At 44.9% G+C, this 17,001-nt stretch overlaps 1 protein-coding gene across 1 annotated transcript in view; it reads left to right on the plus strand.

Annotated features, from left to right (window-relative positions):
- Positions 1 to 17,001, plus strand: part of LOC130308661 (uncharacterized) — a 71,323-nt gene that overhangs the window by 10,933 nt on the left and 43,389 nt on the right. Inside the window, exons 5-6 of the mRNA XM_056552266.1 lie at positions 803 to 1,641; positions 7,945 to 8,073. Coding sequence (XP_056408241.1) covers positions 803 to 1,641; positions 7,945 to 8,073 — 968 coding nt within the window. The remainder of the gene's footprint in view (positions 1 to 802; positions 1,642 to 7,944; positions 8,074 to 17,001) is intronic.

Below are 17,001 nucleotides of genomic sequence, written 5' to 3' on the forward strand. Positions count from 1 at the left end.
ATTGCAGTCTGCTCTGTAAGCCCCTCCTCTCTGCTTTCCTGCTGCAGTCTGATAGGACAGGAGTGAGCACAGAGGAGTACTAGTCCTGCCCTCACTTACTGGACTTTGCCCCAGGCCTGTGCTTCAGCTGGGACAAAGATGATGCTACAGCCGGACAGGATTATGTTTTAGATCTGTGTTCTCAAAGTGTGGCCTTCCAGATTTTGCAGAACATCAACTCCCAGCATGACCGGACAGCCAATGACTAGATGGTATGGGGACCCCTAGTGGTCATAAGCCATGATCTCTATAAAAAAATGTATGAATGTTAGTGAGTGGGCGCTCCGGTCGGTAACACTTCACTGAATGGCAAACGGCCTAACTGCTCTGCCAGTGTAGTGAGATATATGGTCTGCACCCTCCCTGATACTGATCTTGTCTTTAAAGTCCTTGTTTGCGCTGTTGTTTTTATTGTCTCTGTTGTCTCCATCTTATATAGTCAGCAGGATTTCCATGTAGACGACTAGAGGAATAATTTGGGATATTTCCCAGCTCTTCTGTATTGCTGGGGGCTCTGAACCGCCTCGGCTGTCGTCTGATTTGTGCCCTATGGATTGTTCATTGCTGCTGGATGGGAGTGTGATGGGGTCCAGGAGTGGGGTGTATGTGACCTGAAGACCCTATATTATGTCTACATTAACTATTTATTATCCGGAGAACTGGGAGAAGGTTCCATGATGTCACATGCTGCACTTATAATGTTCTACTAAAAAGACTATAAATATGGGCACAATTATTAATAAATCTGTGTTATTCTCTGCAGATTCTTGTACCAGGAGATCAGAGGAGAATCTTATATCTTCAGATTATAAAGCAGATGATGATATCACACAAGATACATATGAAGAACATTCCATTATCCCAAATACACCCTCAGCCCTTCACAGCCAAGATCTGTCATCTCATCCTTATATACAGGTCCTGTCTTCTCATTCATCACAGGATGTTCAGCAAAATAAAGGTCATAGAAGGGGTGTTGGACATCAACAAGCTCATACAGGAAAGAAACCATATTTATGCTCAGAATGTGGGAAATGTTTTACTTTTAAATCGGGTCTTGTTGTACATCAGAGAACTCACAAAGGAGAGAAGCCGTTTTCATGTTCAGAATGTGGGAAATGTTTTACTCAGCAATCACATCTTGTTAGACATCAAAGAACTCACACAGGGGAAAAGCCATTTTCATGCTCAGAATGTAGAAAATGTTTTACTCAGCAATCACATCTTGTTACACATCAAAGAATTCACACAGGGGAGAAGCCATTTTCATGTGCAGAATGTGGGAAATGTTATACTGAGAAGTCAAGTCTTGTTCAACATCAAAGAACTCACACAGGGGAGAAACCATTTTCATGTTCAGAATGTGGAAAATGTTTTACTGACAAATCAAAGCTTGTTAAACATAAACGAACTCACACAGGGGAGAAACCATATTCATGTTCAGAATGTGGGAAATGTTTTTCTGACATATCAAATTTTGTTGTACATAAAAAAACTCACACAGAGGAGAAGCCATTTTGCTGTGCAGAGTGTGGGAAATGTTTTATTGTGAAATCAAATCTTGTTCAACATCAAAGAACTCACAGAGGGGTGAAGCCATTTTAATATCAGAATGTGTATTACTGACAAATCAAGTCTTGTTAGACATCTAAGAATTCACAAAGGAGAGAAGCCAATTCAGTGCAATAAATGATGCAGATAACACATCTATATATTATCCATGTACATAGGATATCTGACATTTATACATATATCATATACTGCATCTCCAGACTTGTTCCCAATTGTTAATAAACTTTTTCTTTCTCATATTATTTATTCTTATATTCATCTCCGCACACTGGACTTATTATAAATGTAATATTGTCCCTGAGGTTGTATATAGGGAATGTAACGCGTCAGTGTTGTCCCCGCCCCCTTCTCATTATGATTATAGAGACTTTAATTCAAGGCATCAGACAGGATCTGCGCGTCTCCCTTGAAGATCGTCTCTTCTGAACATAAGACGCTGCAGATACTTTTATTTATCACAAACCCTAGACCAGCGTTTCCCGTCTTGATGCCTATTTTCGGTCTCAGATCTTAAAGGGGTACTCCGGTGAAAACCTTTTTTATTTTAAATCAACTGGTGGCAGAAAGTTAAACATATTTGTAAATTACTTCTATTAAAAAATCTTAATCCTTCCAGTACTTATTAGCTGCTGAATGCTACAGAGGAAATTCCTTTCTTTTTGGAACACTGATGACATCACGAGCACAGTGCTCTCTGCTGACATCTCTGTCCATTTTAGCAACCATGCATAGCAGATGTATGCTAAGGGCAGCATGGTGGCTCAGTGGTTAGCAGTGCTGGGGACTTTGGTTCTAATCCCACTAAGGACAACAATAAATAAAGCATTATTATTATTATAATAATGTCAGCAGAGAGAACTGTGCTCGTGATGTCATCAGAGAACATTCCAAAAAGAAAAGAATGTCCTCTGTAGTATTCAGCAGCTAATAAGTACAGGAAGGATTACGATTTTTTAATAGAAGTAATTTACAAATATGTTTAACTTTCTGCCACAAGTTGATTTAAAAGAAAAAAGGTTTTCACCGGAGTACCCCTTTAAAATCCATTTTTCTATATGAGAAGTCGTCAATATGTCAGCGTCCCCCGGGTTCAGTAAACATCGGTGTAATTCTTTTCCTTTTCTTTGTCCTCCCCGGGGTATAAAATCCCTAGAGATCTGATCACATCTGGTACAAGATCTCTTTACTTCACACTTTGCGCCATTATTACACGGATTGAAGACCCAGTTACACGCTCGTAAATTCCCATATATGTCGTGGATTGGAAGGAAAAAGGTTCTTAAATCTTATATTTACCAATAATATTTTATATTTTACAGTCCGTCCCTATCATAGTACGGAATTGTTATTTTTCTTCTATCCGATGGTTATTTAGTAATTTTGTTATGATTCAGAAGAGACCACGTGTCCCGTATAGACGCTCACCCTGAAGACATTAGACGGCGGTTTTGTGTTTCCGGATTTACACACTTATTATAAAGCTTTTCCTTCGTCTGGATTATTAGAGCTCGTCCGCTCTTCTTTTTCTCATCCTCCCCTTTATATTCCTCCTCATGTGGATATGGAATTCTCCTCAGTCCCTCCTTCTATAGGGCCCATTTTGTGGCCCCCGCACTCCTCCTTGGCCTCTCTAGTTCTTTCCTCTTTTATATATAACTTTGTCGGTATTACGAGACTGCTCTACGACTGATTCTGATTTCCCTTCCCCCCTAACCCCACTTTCTTTACTCCCTATGGTTATTACTAAACATATTTTCCCTCTTCCCCTTTGTGGGAACGTTTACATTCTTTTACGTTACGAGATTTATATTCTTCTACTAAGACTTTGGCCATAGAGGAATCTCAGGCTTTCTGGGGTTTTATAAGTAAATTTATCTTTACTCTCCAATTTTTTCAGCATTATACTAACATATGTCCCTGAAATTGGTTAGAGAGATTGTATTTATTTCCTAAGTTATATTGTCGTGGGTATGGGACTCCTTCCTCTCCTTTTGTCACATGGTATTCCAGAATCTTCTCAATGTTGGTGGTGTGGGATTGAGTCGTTGACTCTTTTACATATATAGTGGTCCTGCTTGAAAATTCAATCTTTCTGGCAGGAAGTTATTTCGATTACCGTATATATTCTCGAGTATAAGCACCTTTTTTGTGCTTAAAATGCCTCCCTCCGCGTAAACTCAAGTGAAAAAAAAAATAGTAGTGACATCAGTTCAGGCATTCAGGTTGGGGGGGGTCCATCTTTACCGGGACGGCCCCGGACTCATCCAGGGTAGGGACGCTGAAGGGACTGTGCGCAAGGACCGTCCGCATACAAGTGGGAAAAGTGAGCCGGTCTGGTCTATCCACCTTCTCCACTCCGGGCCGGCCCTGGAATAGTGATTATGGGGTAGGGTCGCTGCTGTGCATTGAGGCCGCCATGTAGGGTCACTGCTGCGCATTGAGGCCGCCATGCAGGGACGCCCCTGATGTCACTGATGTGCCAGGCAACAGGAAAAGACCTGCCGCTGAGCGCTACAACTGGAGAGGTGATTAGACTATAAGAGAGGTGGATGATGACGGGGGGGACGGACGGATGATGATGGGGCATGGGTGTCTCTGGATGACAGAAGGGGGATGAATGATGACAGGGGGGATGGATAATGATGGGGGAAGGAATTATGTTGTGGGGGATGGGTGTTTGTGTCAGTGGATGATGACAGGGGGATGGATGATGACAGGGATGGGTGTCTGTGGCTGATGACAGGAGGGGGATGAATGATGACGGGGGATGGGTGTTTGTATCAGTGGATGATGACGGGGGATGGATGATGACGGGGGATGGGTGTCTGTGGCAGTGGATGACAGAAGAGGGATGAATGATGACAGGGGGGATGGATAATGACGGGGGATGGAATGATGTTGGGGATGGGTGTTTGTGTCAGTGGATGATGACGGGGATGGATGATAACGGGGGATGGGTGTCTGTGGCAGTGGATGACAGAAGGGGGATGAATGATGACAGGGGGGATGGATAATGACGGGGGATGGAATGATGTTGGGGATGGGTGTTTGTGTCAGTGGATGATGACGAGGGATGGATGATGACGGGGATGGGTGTCTGTGGATGATGACAGGAGGGGATGAATGATGACGGGGGGAAGGATGATGACAGGATGTCGATGGATGATGACGGGGGATGGGTGTTTGTGTCAGTGGATGATGACGGGGGATGGATGATAACGGGGGATCGGTGTCTGGCTGTGGATGATGATAGGAGGGGAATGAATGATGACAGGAGGGGGGATGGATAATGACGGGGATGGAATGATGATGGGGGATGGGTGTTTGTTGCAGTGGGTGATGATAGGCTTATACTCAAATTAATAGATTTTTTTCTCCAGGTTTTTGTGAAATTAGGGGCTTCGGCTTATACTCCAGTATATACGGTATTTTCTTGGTTACAACAAAGAAGATCCATTTTACTCTGGAAATGGTTCTTCTTGCGGTTACTTCTTCGGTTTTCTGTCCTATCTCGACTTGATGAATCACACACCTACTATTGGTGACTAGACGCCTTATTTCGATATACTAGAGATCTTCTACCCCCTCCAATCATTTCGTACGCAGCGGTACAAAAAAAGTTCCCAGTTGTTCAAACTTGAGGAACCAGTTTCATGGAAAAATTTCTTGAGGAATTCCCTGGAGACTTGTTCTTCTTAGATTACTTTTAGAACCTTTTCATTAAGTACCAGTAGAATCTCCCAATAGTGGACACTCGGGAATAAAAGGGTCCATTATTGAGAGTTGTCTCCTATTGGGAAAAAGGCTCAAAATTCTTCCTAAATTACGGAATACTGTCCTGTGCTAACTCCAGAGTTTAATTACCTATAAAACACAATGAAAAACAATATTACAGTAGAATCTCCCAGTGTCGTTTAATCACCCCCTGTATCATTTCACCCCCCCCTTTTTTACCCTGTGCCATCTTATTCCCCTGTGCATTGTGCCAAATTATCCCCCTCCCTTACCCCCTGTGCCACATCATTTCCCCTTGATCCCCCTGAGCCATTTAATTCTCCCATAGTATCTTCTGTATAAATTCATCTCCCCCTCTTTATAAAGTGGCAGAGGGGGTGATGAATATGCACAGAGGGTAATAAAGGGGTAATGAAATAGGGGGGGGGTCAAGAAGAAATTATGTTGCACAGGGGGTAATAAAGGGAGGGGTGATTTGTCACAGGGGAAATAAAGTGGCACAGGGAGCCAGTCATTTTATCCCCGATCCTTTGGATATGGGATGAGATGTCTAGGGGCGGAGTACCCCTAAGTAAGTCCATTCTTTATTCATTCTTTGACCATCCTTCATGATCAGTTACGTCCCCTTATGACTAACGTCCGTTATTTTTGACGGGGCAAATAACGGTGCATGCACTCATTTTTCTCCCGTCAAAAATAACGTTGGAATAACAGAATGGATGATGAATGTTCACAAATGTCATCTGTTGGCGCCCAGTATTTTTATATTCCGTTATGATCCGTTATTGCTACTGAGTATGCTCCATACAGCATCACAACCAGAAGGGGTTAAAACGGACATAAAATAACGGACTATAACGGTGCATGACGGATGAAATAACGGGTAGTAATGAATGGAATATGTCCGTTATTTTGATAGAATGGCGTTATAATAATGTACATTGGGCATCAGTTATCACCTGATATGTTCAGTTATTGTATCTATTTTTTAATGATCTGTTTTTGCTGAATAACGAGTGTCAGAAGGCAGGAAGATGGCGGTTGTGTGAAAGAAGCCTAACGTGTCATGTGACGAGGCGGCACTATAATAGCGTCACACTCCATCTCATTATCTTTTTGTAATTTGTAATTTATCACCTTGTTCTATCATTTTCCATTACTTGCCTCTAGGTATATTATCTGGGTCACATGACATTTCACCTCTCTTTATCATGTCCAGAGTCCTGATGTGGAGTCAACAGTTTGTAGGGTTTGGGGTATAATGATTCCTATATGGAGAATATGTTGTGATACATGGTGGTTTGCACACCCTGGTCCTTGTGTATTAGACTGAAAATAGTTCTTGGTGTCGGCACCGCAGTGGGCGCAGCTATAAGGCAGGTGGATATAGGATCATCCGCACTCAGCACATTCTTCACACAAAAGTGCCAAACGTTCAGAATTTGTCCATGTGTCCATAAGTTCTCAGGATACACCAGTAATTGAATAATCTGTGAGGGATCTGGTGCCAAAAAATATTAGTCCTGAGGTAAAAATCCTGATGAGTGTCGGGTGTTTTATGTGGTATCTGGTGAGGTCACTTTGGTACAAGGACTGGCATGGATCCACATAGGCTTTCCTTCCTATTACTGAGGTGGTTGTTGTCAGCAGGACTTGGAAAGGCCGGTCACATGGAGGTCAGGACTCTTTGTGTCTCTTTATCACCACCCGATCTCCAGGATCTATATCAGGAGTTTTACCATCTGGAATAGAATAAAGACTTGTGTATGCGCTTGTTGTACGCGCTTGTGTACGGCCGCACATAGCTAGATAGGTGACTGTGTTACATCTGCAGTAGCTGTGGACAGTACAACCCTGTTCTAGGAGCACAACCAAAAAGTGTCCCATAAGGAGTCAACCCGCTGCTTCTTCATAACATCGTTCATAAGGTTGTAAAAGACCAGAGTCCATAAAGGTCAATCCATATCCCTATTGTGTCCCTACTGTGCTGACCCGGAGGAAGGCAAAAAACCCTTAAGAGGCTGATTCCCATCACCCCATGACGGGGGAAAAATTCCTTCCCCAACTCCAAATATCAGATCCCTGGATCAATGTTCTGTCCCAATAAATCCATAACCTTTCATGTGACTCAAAGAGAGAAACGGAGCATGGCCGCACATCCACAACTTGTACTAGGATCTTATTCCTTCTCAGTATAATCTCAGACTAACAGTTTATTATTGTAGCTTTTGATCATAACATACAAGCCCACTTGCCACTGGTGTGGTGCTCTGTGGCGGCCATTGTTGCTGTGGTGCTTTGTCTGTTGGGTGGCTCAGAACGAGGGCTTGGTCGGGCAGCAGTGGGGCTCCCTATCCACTGGGTCATTCCCCCTGTGGGCTTGGTGTTGTGGCGATAGTGGTCGCCGCCCAGCGGACCCCCTCATATCAGGTGGCCTTGACGTGGCGAGTGGGCTTGTACGTTTTCATCAAAACATAGAATAATAACCTGTTAGTGTGAAATGATAGTGAGAAGCAATAAGATCCTAGTACAAGTTGTGGATGTGCGGCCATGTTCTGTTTATCTAGTTACATAACCTGTATTGTTATTACTCTCCAGAAATGCCTTCCGGACCCTTTTGATCTCTTTTATGACCGTTGTGGTGTGTACATGAAAAGGAGGAAGGATCAGCGCTCAGGCCGAGGCTTCCCTGTCTCTTCTACAGCCTTCAGAATCTTATTTTTCAAGGTAGAATTTAAAGGGGTACTCCACTGCCCCAGCGTTCTGCTTCAGCGCCCCTCACTACGTCACACCATGACACCTCAATGCAAGTCTATGGGAGGGGGCTTGATGGCTGTCACGCCCCCTCCCGTTGGCTTGCATTGAGGGGGCGTGGTGTGATGTAGTGAGGGGTGTGGCCGTGATGTCACGACCCCCGCCACCCGCTCCAAGCATTCTAAACGAACACCGGGTGCTGCACAGAGATCACAGGGGTCCCAGTTGTGGGACCCCCAAGAACAGACATCTTATCCTCTATCCTTTGGATAGGGAATAAGATGTCTAGGGTGGAGTACACCTTTCATCATTCTACTCTCTTACTACTCTGTGGATCATGGGATGTAAAACACTTGTTTGGATACCCAGGGCTTCTATTACCTGCATCATAATTCATCCAGTAAAGTGCGACCTCCATCACTATCAATAACTTCTGGAACTACCTACCATATCCTTCACAAGCTGCCCTGCTGCCATCTTTACATCGGCATTTCTCCCCGGATAGGCCTTAGGCCAACCTGAAAAGAGATCCACACACATCAAAAAGTATTCATACCCTCCTCACAAGGAGAGCTGAATATAGTTTATCTGCAGTCGCCAAAACGGGTAAATCCGCCACATTTAGGAGGCACCTGCACTGCTTTCCCTACATTAGGTCTTGCACAGGTCATGCCAGCCGGTGTTTACCTGGTGACCACTGTGGTAAATCCTGGGGCTATCCAGTGATCATTCACCAGTGATATTGTAGTCATTTTCCAGTTGTGGGTGACTCCATGAGTCTCCGGGGCCATCATTGGGCACAGAACCTTTGGTAGACAGATTTTATCCTTGTTTTTTTTAAAAAGACCGGTATAATTCAGGGCAGCTCGTTGCTTTACCCACTTGCCCTCCTCGGTGCCTCTGGAGACCTTTAAGATGGTTGCGTCAACCACATCAGGTCCATTGTGCTTTTGTTACCTGTGAGGCCCAGTTTCCACTTGTTTTTTTCTGGCAGTTTTTGGAAAACTGCCACTGCAGTTTTTGAGCCAAAGTCAGAAGTGGATCCATAAGGGAGGAGAAGTGTAAGTCCTTCCTTTATATGTCCTATTCCTTTTGAATACACTTCTGGCTTTGGCCCAAAAACTGCCAGAAAAAAAACCAAGTGGAAACTTAGCCTAATGGAGAAACAGACTTGTCCTGGGCCCTCAGCCCCTTAACAGCTTGTTAAACTGCTTTGTCAATAAGATCCTATCCTCTTGTCTGCTCAGCAGAAAGTGAGAACATTAAAGGGACACTCTGGTGCTAGACGGATGGATGAAAATGTGAGAGAATATGTCTTATTCAGCCATGTTGTTCAGGAGCCTTAAGCTGTAAAGGGGTACTCCGCTGCCCCAGCATTCGGAACATTATGTTCCGAACGCTTGGATCAGGTGGCAGGGATCGTGACATCACGGCCACGCTCCTTGTGACATTATGCCAGGCTCTCTGAATGCAAGTCTATGGGAGGGGGCGTGGCATGAAATCACGAGGGATCTTATCCTCTATCCTTTGGATAGGAGATAAGATGTCTAGGGGTGGAGTACCCCATCAAAGGACCAAATGACCTCTAACAAGTCCTTTCCTTGAACAGAGAGTGCACAGCTGGCTTCAGCCCCTCAGAGAGCTGGGAACCAACCATAGAGCCACCTGGTTAATTCTTCTCCGCACTTTGGCCGAATACAACTTGTTCTTCCCTCTATAACCTAAGGAACGACCCTGTGTAGAGTAGGAGACCCCACTAATCTAACACCTATAGGATCAGAATGTCCTAGAAGCCAGAAGATAGAAGTGATTTTATATGTCTAATCTGCTCATGTCCTGTTACCTTGTAGCCATATATGAGACTCTTTTCCTCCCATGTAAAATTATAGAGATGACATCGCTGGATCGGCGACTACGTTATGACAGAAAAACAATTTTTTCCCCAATGTCTCTTTTATTGTTAACAAAAGATTTAAAAAAAAGTAACAAATCATCGTTACACCACAATAATATTCATATTGCCCCAATAATACAAAAATTACAAACAAACTCTTTATAAAATAAAGAAATAAATAAACCCGACGTCTTGCATAAAACATAAATAATTATTTAATGAAAAGGTTCTAATATAAATATGGCGCAACAACATATTTTTAATGCAGCATACTACATACGGTGGAGTACTGCTGAAAGACCTGGATTTCTTTTTCTAGACAAATATGTCCCCAAATACATGTACTGCGCTCCTCTGGATCACTGGCGTACATTAAAGGGTCGTTTATTTAACTTGGACATGCGTACAAGAAACAAGATAACACACGACTAGACATGTTAAAGGGATACTCCGCTCCCCATTTAGTTCCGAACGCTGGGTGAGGGCTCCTGTGGTCGCCCCGCCCCCTCATGACATCAAGCCTCACCCCCTTGACATTAATTCCCCCCCCCCCCCCCTCAATGCAAGTCTATGGGAGGGGGCATGACGGCCGTCATGCCCCCTTCCCATAGACTTGCATTGAGGGGGCGGGCGTGACGTCACACGGGGACAGGGAGTGATGTCACGAGGGGATGGGGCGACCACAGAAGCCTGCACCTAGTGTTTGGAACTAAATGTTCCGGACGTTGGAGAGTGGAGTACCCCTTTAATAAATAAGCAACAAGAATGAAAACCAGAATAAGATCTCTCCGTCTTTTATTTTATTGATATCACTCATTTTACCATATAATGAAAAAATTATTTTCTTAGTGATAAAATTTAAATGAAAACAACAATATTGTAAATTTTGGAGGGTTTTGTTTTCACGCTATACACTTTACAGTAAAAATTACATGTTTTCCATATTCTGTTGGTCAATACAATAAAAATGATCCCCATGTTATATACTTTTCTATTATTGTACTGCTTTTGACAAAAGAGACAAAAAAATAGCAATTTTTGATGTTTTTCTTTTAACGTTTATGCCATTCCTTTTTACGCTTTTTGGTGGTAAAATGGGAAAAAGGTATTTACATTTTATTGGGGGAGGAGATTTTTCACATTTAATTGTTTTTTTTTTAAACTTTTTTTTTTAACTTTTTTTTTATACCTTTTTTATGTCCCCATAGGGGACTATTTATAGCAATAATTAGATTGCTAATACTGCTCAGTGTTATACATAGGACAAAGCACTGATCAGTATTATTGGCAATCTTCCGCTCTGGTCTGCTTGATCTCAGACCAGAGCAGAAGTTTGGTGAACCTCTGTCGGCCATTTTAGATGATCGGATGCCTGCGGAAGCGCCATGGGCAATCCGACCTTCAATAAAAAAAATGCGCATTGCTGCAGATGCTGTGATCTGTATTGATCAAGGCATCTGAGTGGTTAATGGCGGTATCAGTGTGATTGCTGATGTCCACCATTACCGGCGGGTCCTTGGCTGCTGATAGCAGGCGGGTCCTGCAGTGCATGATGTGAGCATTGCTCCGATCCTCGCGGTCATGTACAGGATGTAAATGTACGTCCGGGTGTGTGAAGTACCTCTATAATGATTCTGATTGTTAATCAATATATTAATACTTATATGCTATTGCTAATGCTGCAGAAATATATTTGTTACCCTTACACTACATATCAGTTTGCTATTTGCTTGAAGACCTTGGGACGACGCCGAAAGATGCAAGATAAAGAAGAAGCTGGAAGTTGGAGACAAAACATTTGAGAAAATATACAGACTGTGCAGAATGACGGATACATCTGGAATTTTCTGTTAGAATAGAGAAATTGCAACATAAGTGACCAATTATTAGGAAGCAAATGAATGCTTAAAATGTTAATATATACATATGCAATACTCAAATAACCAATCAACATATAACACGATGACTTGATGTGATAACTAACCTTCCCTTTTTGTCAACTGTAAAAAACTATGTATAATAAACAGAACTCCTTGGGACAGCTCCTTAGCTGATGCTTCTGCTGCGAAGGAGATTTATACCAACTTTTTTTCTGGTGTTTATTTCTTGTGTCGGCCCCCAGCAGTATACAGCGTCCGTCACTCACAATTTAAGGCCTAACCAGAAGAAAGCCTTAAATGGGCACTGTCATGAAAAATAATTTTTGATATGTTGTAGTACTCAAGTACTACAACATATCTCGAATATACTTTTATTAAAAAAAATGCTTTTAAAACATTTTAAAAGCAATTTGAAATTCGGCCACTAGGGGGCGCCCTCCTAGTGGCCGAATGCAGTGCGGAGTGACGTCACAGCAAAATTCCGACTGATTCCGGCAGGGCATCAGTCGAAATTTTGCGCAGGCGCAGTAACAGCCAGGGCTCCGCATCGGCTTCCCGCACTCGCCGACGGCCCTGCTGCAAGGTGCGGGCGGCGCGGGGGGTTGGCTGCTACAGCAAGGTGCGGGGAGTGCTGCTCTAAGGTACGGGGGGGATGGGGGGCGCTGCTGCAAGGTGCGGGGGGATGGGGGGCGCTGCTGCAAGGTGCGGGGGGATGGGGGGCGCTGCTGCAAGGTACGAGCGGGATGGGGGGCGCTGCTGCAAGGTACGGGGGAGGATGGGGGGCGCTGCTGCAAGGTACGGGGGGGGGGGATGGGGGTTGTTTGGGTTTACTTACCGAGCGGCAGGAAGAGTCTCTCCCGCACCCGTCTCTCCCGCATCGGCTCCTGGCTCACTCCTTCCCCCATGAAACTCCTGTCCTGGGTGCCTCCAGTTATTTTACCACTACAACTCCCAGCATGCCCTGACAGCCAATAGATGTCAGGGCATGCTGGGAGTTGTAGTGGTGAAACAGCTGGAGGCATCCTGTTGGAGAACTAAGGGCGGAAGTCCCCCCCAGCAGGCATCAGTGACGTGGTGCCTGCTGGGGAAGTCTGCCTGGTAGTGAGCACACTACCAGGCAGACTAAATGCCATTTTAAAAATAGTAAAATAAATAAATAAAGGCAGGGAGGGTGTTAGGGATAGAAGGGCAATAGGCAGGGACAGAAAAAAAAAAATCATGATGGTGGGAGCTACCCTTTAACACCTCGGAACCAGGACAAACATTTATGTCCGTGGTCGTTAAGGGGTTAAATATGGATTAAAAAATATACACTAAAATTCTAGCAGGCCGTCTTTCCATGTTGATGCCTCAGTTGGTTTATTAAAGGTCGCCAAACATGTGACAACACCGGGAGAATCTTGAACCTATTCCATTATGTGGCACTGGAGGAGGAGTCTACTGTTTCGGTCGCTGAGGGGGATGGGGGGGGGGACTTTTTGGATGCAATAAAAGCTCTATATACAGCCCCATATGCTGGGGTCTTTACATACAGAGAATTATCACAAGAATTTATGATTAGTAACAGGACCCGACAAGGTGCCCCCCATCCCCTTTTTATCCTCTGCATAGATCCTATAGCTCAAGCAGTTCCACAAGATCCTGGTATTTCTGGGGTCTCAATAGGAGAAGGAACCAGACAATCTCCCTCTATGCAGATGACATAATATTCACCCGACAAGAAGAGTCATTGCCTAAGTCTCTATCACTGAAGGATTTCAGCAGGATCTCTTATTACAAGCTTAAAGGGGCATTGCAGTTAAAGGGTTACTCCACTACCCAGCATCCGGAACTTTGAGTTCCGAACGCTGTATGCGGGCTTCTGTGTTCACGGCTGCCCCCTCCTGACGTCACACCCCGTCAATGAAAGTCTATGGAAGGGGGCGCGGTGCTAGTCTTCCCATAGATTATCATTGAGGGGCAGGCGTGACGTCACGAGGGGGTGGGTGTGAACACGGAAGCCCCCACACAGCATTCGGAACTCAAAGTAACCCTTTTTGGCTCCAGAAAGTTAAAACGATTTGTAAATTACTTCTATAAAAAAAAAAATATGAATCCTTACAGTACTTATCAGCTGCTAAATTTAAGTTGTTCTTATTGTCTGACCACAGTGCTCTCTGCTGACACCTCTGTCCATGTCAGGAACTATCCAGAGCAGGAGAAGAGGTTTGCTATGGGGATTTGCTCCTGCTCTGCACAGTTTCTGAGACAGACAGAGGTGTCAGCAAGAGAGCACTGTGGTCAGACAGAAAGAACAACTCAACTTCCGCAGCAGATAAGTACTGGAAGGATTACGATTTTCTTAATAGAAGTAATTTACAAATCTTGGAGCAAAAATATTTACCCAAAGCCTCAAGGAGAGTGTATATAATTTTTGTATAATTAATAAGACAGACGTGTGTGCGTTCACTTAGTGAATGTCATATAAATATATCTGACAATAAATGGTTCTCTGTAGAATGATATAGATAACAGCTGGGAATGAATGACAGTTAGTGTGAAACAATGTTGCAATATTGTCCTCTGGTATGGGAAATGTAGCAGAGTTGCGGTATCCTCTGAATAAAACAATGTTACTAGTTCCAGCAGTGTAGATGAAAGTCTATAGGCTGTTGGTGCTGATAATTGTCTGCGCTGGCAAGCGCTGACTAGAGGTATGGAGATTAGATGCTGCCGGTGGTGATGGCAGCTGGTCCGGACTACACCGGACCTGTTGTATAAGCTGCCCGTCTATATGCACAGAAATTATAGCAGCGCTTTCAATATAAAGGTTATGCGCTCACAAGTAATCTGATGTAAAACAGTCCACGTTAGCGCTCGGTCTGATGCAAAGCTGTTTGCCGGTTCTCCAATGCACAACAGCGACTCGGCCTCGTGGAATCAGCGTGTGACGTCACTGGATGCTCTGCTGGAGCAACGGCCTCACTGGAGTGGAGATGGAGCAGGAGCCGTGGATAATAGCTGCATATAGATCGTCTGCGAGGTAAGATGGAATATAACTGCAACTGCCGGATTAGGTGTTGATACAAAAACCGCACATATAGGTGGCATCAATCACCTAGATGCATTTCAGGGTACTTAAATATCGACCCTTTCTTCAGTAGGGATATCAATATCCCTTATTTTGAGGCAAAAAACAAGATTTTTTAACACTTACCGTAAAATCTTTTTCTCAAGGATCCATTGGGGGACACAGACCGTGGGTGTATGCTGCTGTCTCTAGGAGGTATGACACTATGACAAAAAAAAGTCAGCTCCTCCCAGCAGGATATACCCGCCTCCAGGCCCTGAGCTAATCAGTTTAATACTAGAGCAATAGGAGAGGACTGACAGGTCAAGGAAAAAATATGAACTGTCCGAGAACCAGAAGAAAAAATATAACTGAACACACCCTCGGACAGAGAACCAAAGAGAAACCCAAACGGGTGAAAGCGGTGTCCCCCAATGGATCCTTCGAGAGAGATTTTACGGTAAGTGTTAAAAAATCTCCTTTTCTCTATCGGCTCCATTGGGGGACACAGACTGTGGGACGTACCAAAGCTGTCCCTTGGGTGGGCAGATAATCAGTTAGGCAGACGGCTGTTCCACTGCCGTCTGCAGCACTTTACGGCCCAGACTAGCATCAGCCGATGCGAAGGTATGAACCCGGTAGAACCTCGAGAAAGTGTGCAAAGACGACCAAGTAGCCGCCTTGCAAATCTGCGAGGCCGAGGCCTTGCTCTGGAGAGCCCAGAATGCACCAACAGAATGGGTAGAATGAGCCACAACCCTGAAGGGAGGAACCCTTCCACCTACAGCGATAGGCATCCGAAATGGCATACCGGATCCAGCGGGAAATGGTGGCCTTGGAAGCAGGTTGTCCCTTGCGATGACCTTCCGTAAGGACGAAAAAGGAGTCACACTGACGAAACAAAGAAGTGATAGAGAGGTAAGACCTAACAGCCCGAACCACATCCAGTTTGTGGAGTAAATGCTCCTTAGGATGAGAAGGAGTGGGACAAAAGGATGGAATAACAATGTCCCCATTGAGATGAAAGGCCGAAACAACCTTAGGCAAGAAGGAAGGATCTGGCCGGAAGACAACCTTGTCCTGATGAATCACCAGAAACGGAGAACAGCAGGGGAGAGCTGCCAATTCAGACACTCTCCGAATGGAGGCGATAGCAACAAGAAACACCACTTTCCAAGAAAGGAGGCGCAGGGACACCTCCCTAAGGGGTTCAAAAGGTTTACCTTGGAGGACCCCCAGAACCAGATTCAATTCCCAAGGGGGAGAAGGTGACCGATAAGGAGGGGCAGCATGCGCCACCCCTTGAAGAAAGGTCCGGACATGAGAATTAGAAGCCAGAGGACACTGGAAAAGAATAGAAAGGGACGAAACCTGACCCTTAAGGGAACTGAGAGACAACCACAGTTCCAAACCCGACTGCAAGAAAGAGAGAAGATGGGGAACAGAAAAAGTAACAGGAGACAAAACCTGAGCTTCACACCAACGAAAATAAGACCGCCAAGTATGGTGGTAAATTTTTGCCGAGGAGGGTTTACGAGCCCTGAGCATGGTGCAAATGACTTGGGAAGAGAAACCGCGGGCTCTCAAAACCGCGGTTTCAACTGCCACGCCGTCAAATGCAGCGACTGTAAATTGGGGTGGCAAAGAGGACCCTGAGACAGAAGGTCCGAATGAAGTGGAAGGTGTAGTGGAGTGTCGTCCAGGAGCCTGACCACGTCGGCGTACCACGACCTTCGGGGCCAATCTGGAGCTACCAGTATGGCGGGAACGCCCTCCGCTTTGAGCTTCCTCCAAACCCTGGGAAGGAGCGGAAGGGGAGGAAACAGATAGGGCAGAGCAAACCCTGTCCAAGGAATCACTAGGGCATCCACAGCTAGCGCCAGGGGGTCCCGGGACTTCGCCACAAATGGAAGGATCTTCCAATTGTGCCGAGACGCGAAGAGGTCCACGTCTGGAATGCCCCAGAGGTTGCAGATCTGCGCGAAGAGCTCTGGATGCAGAGACCACTCGCCGGGGTCAGCTGAGGACCGGCTGAGGAAGTCCGCTTCCCCGTTGAGCACACCCGGAATGTGAACCGC

Source organism: Hyla sarda, chromosome 1 (assembly GCF_029499605.1).
Source record: "Hyla sarda isolate aHylSar1 chromosome 1, aHylSar1.hap1, whole genome shotgun sequence".
In the NCBI taxonomy this organism is placed as follows: Eukaryota; Metazoa; Chordata; class Amphibia; order Anura; family Hylidae; genus Hyla; species Hyla sarda.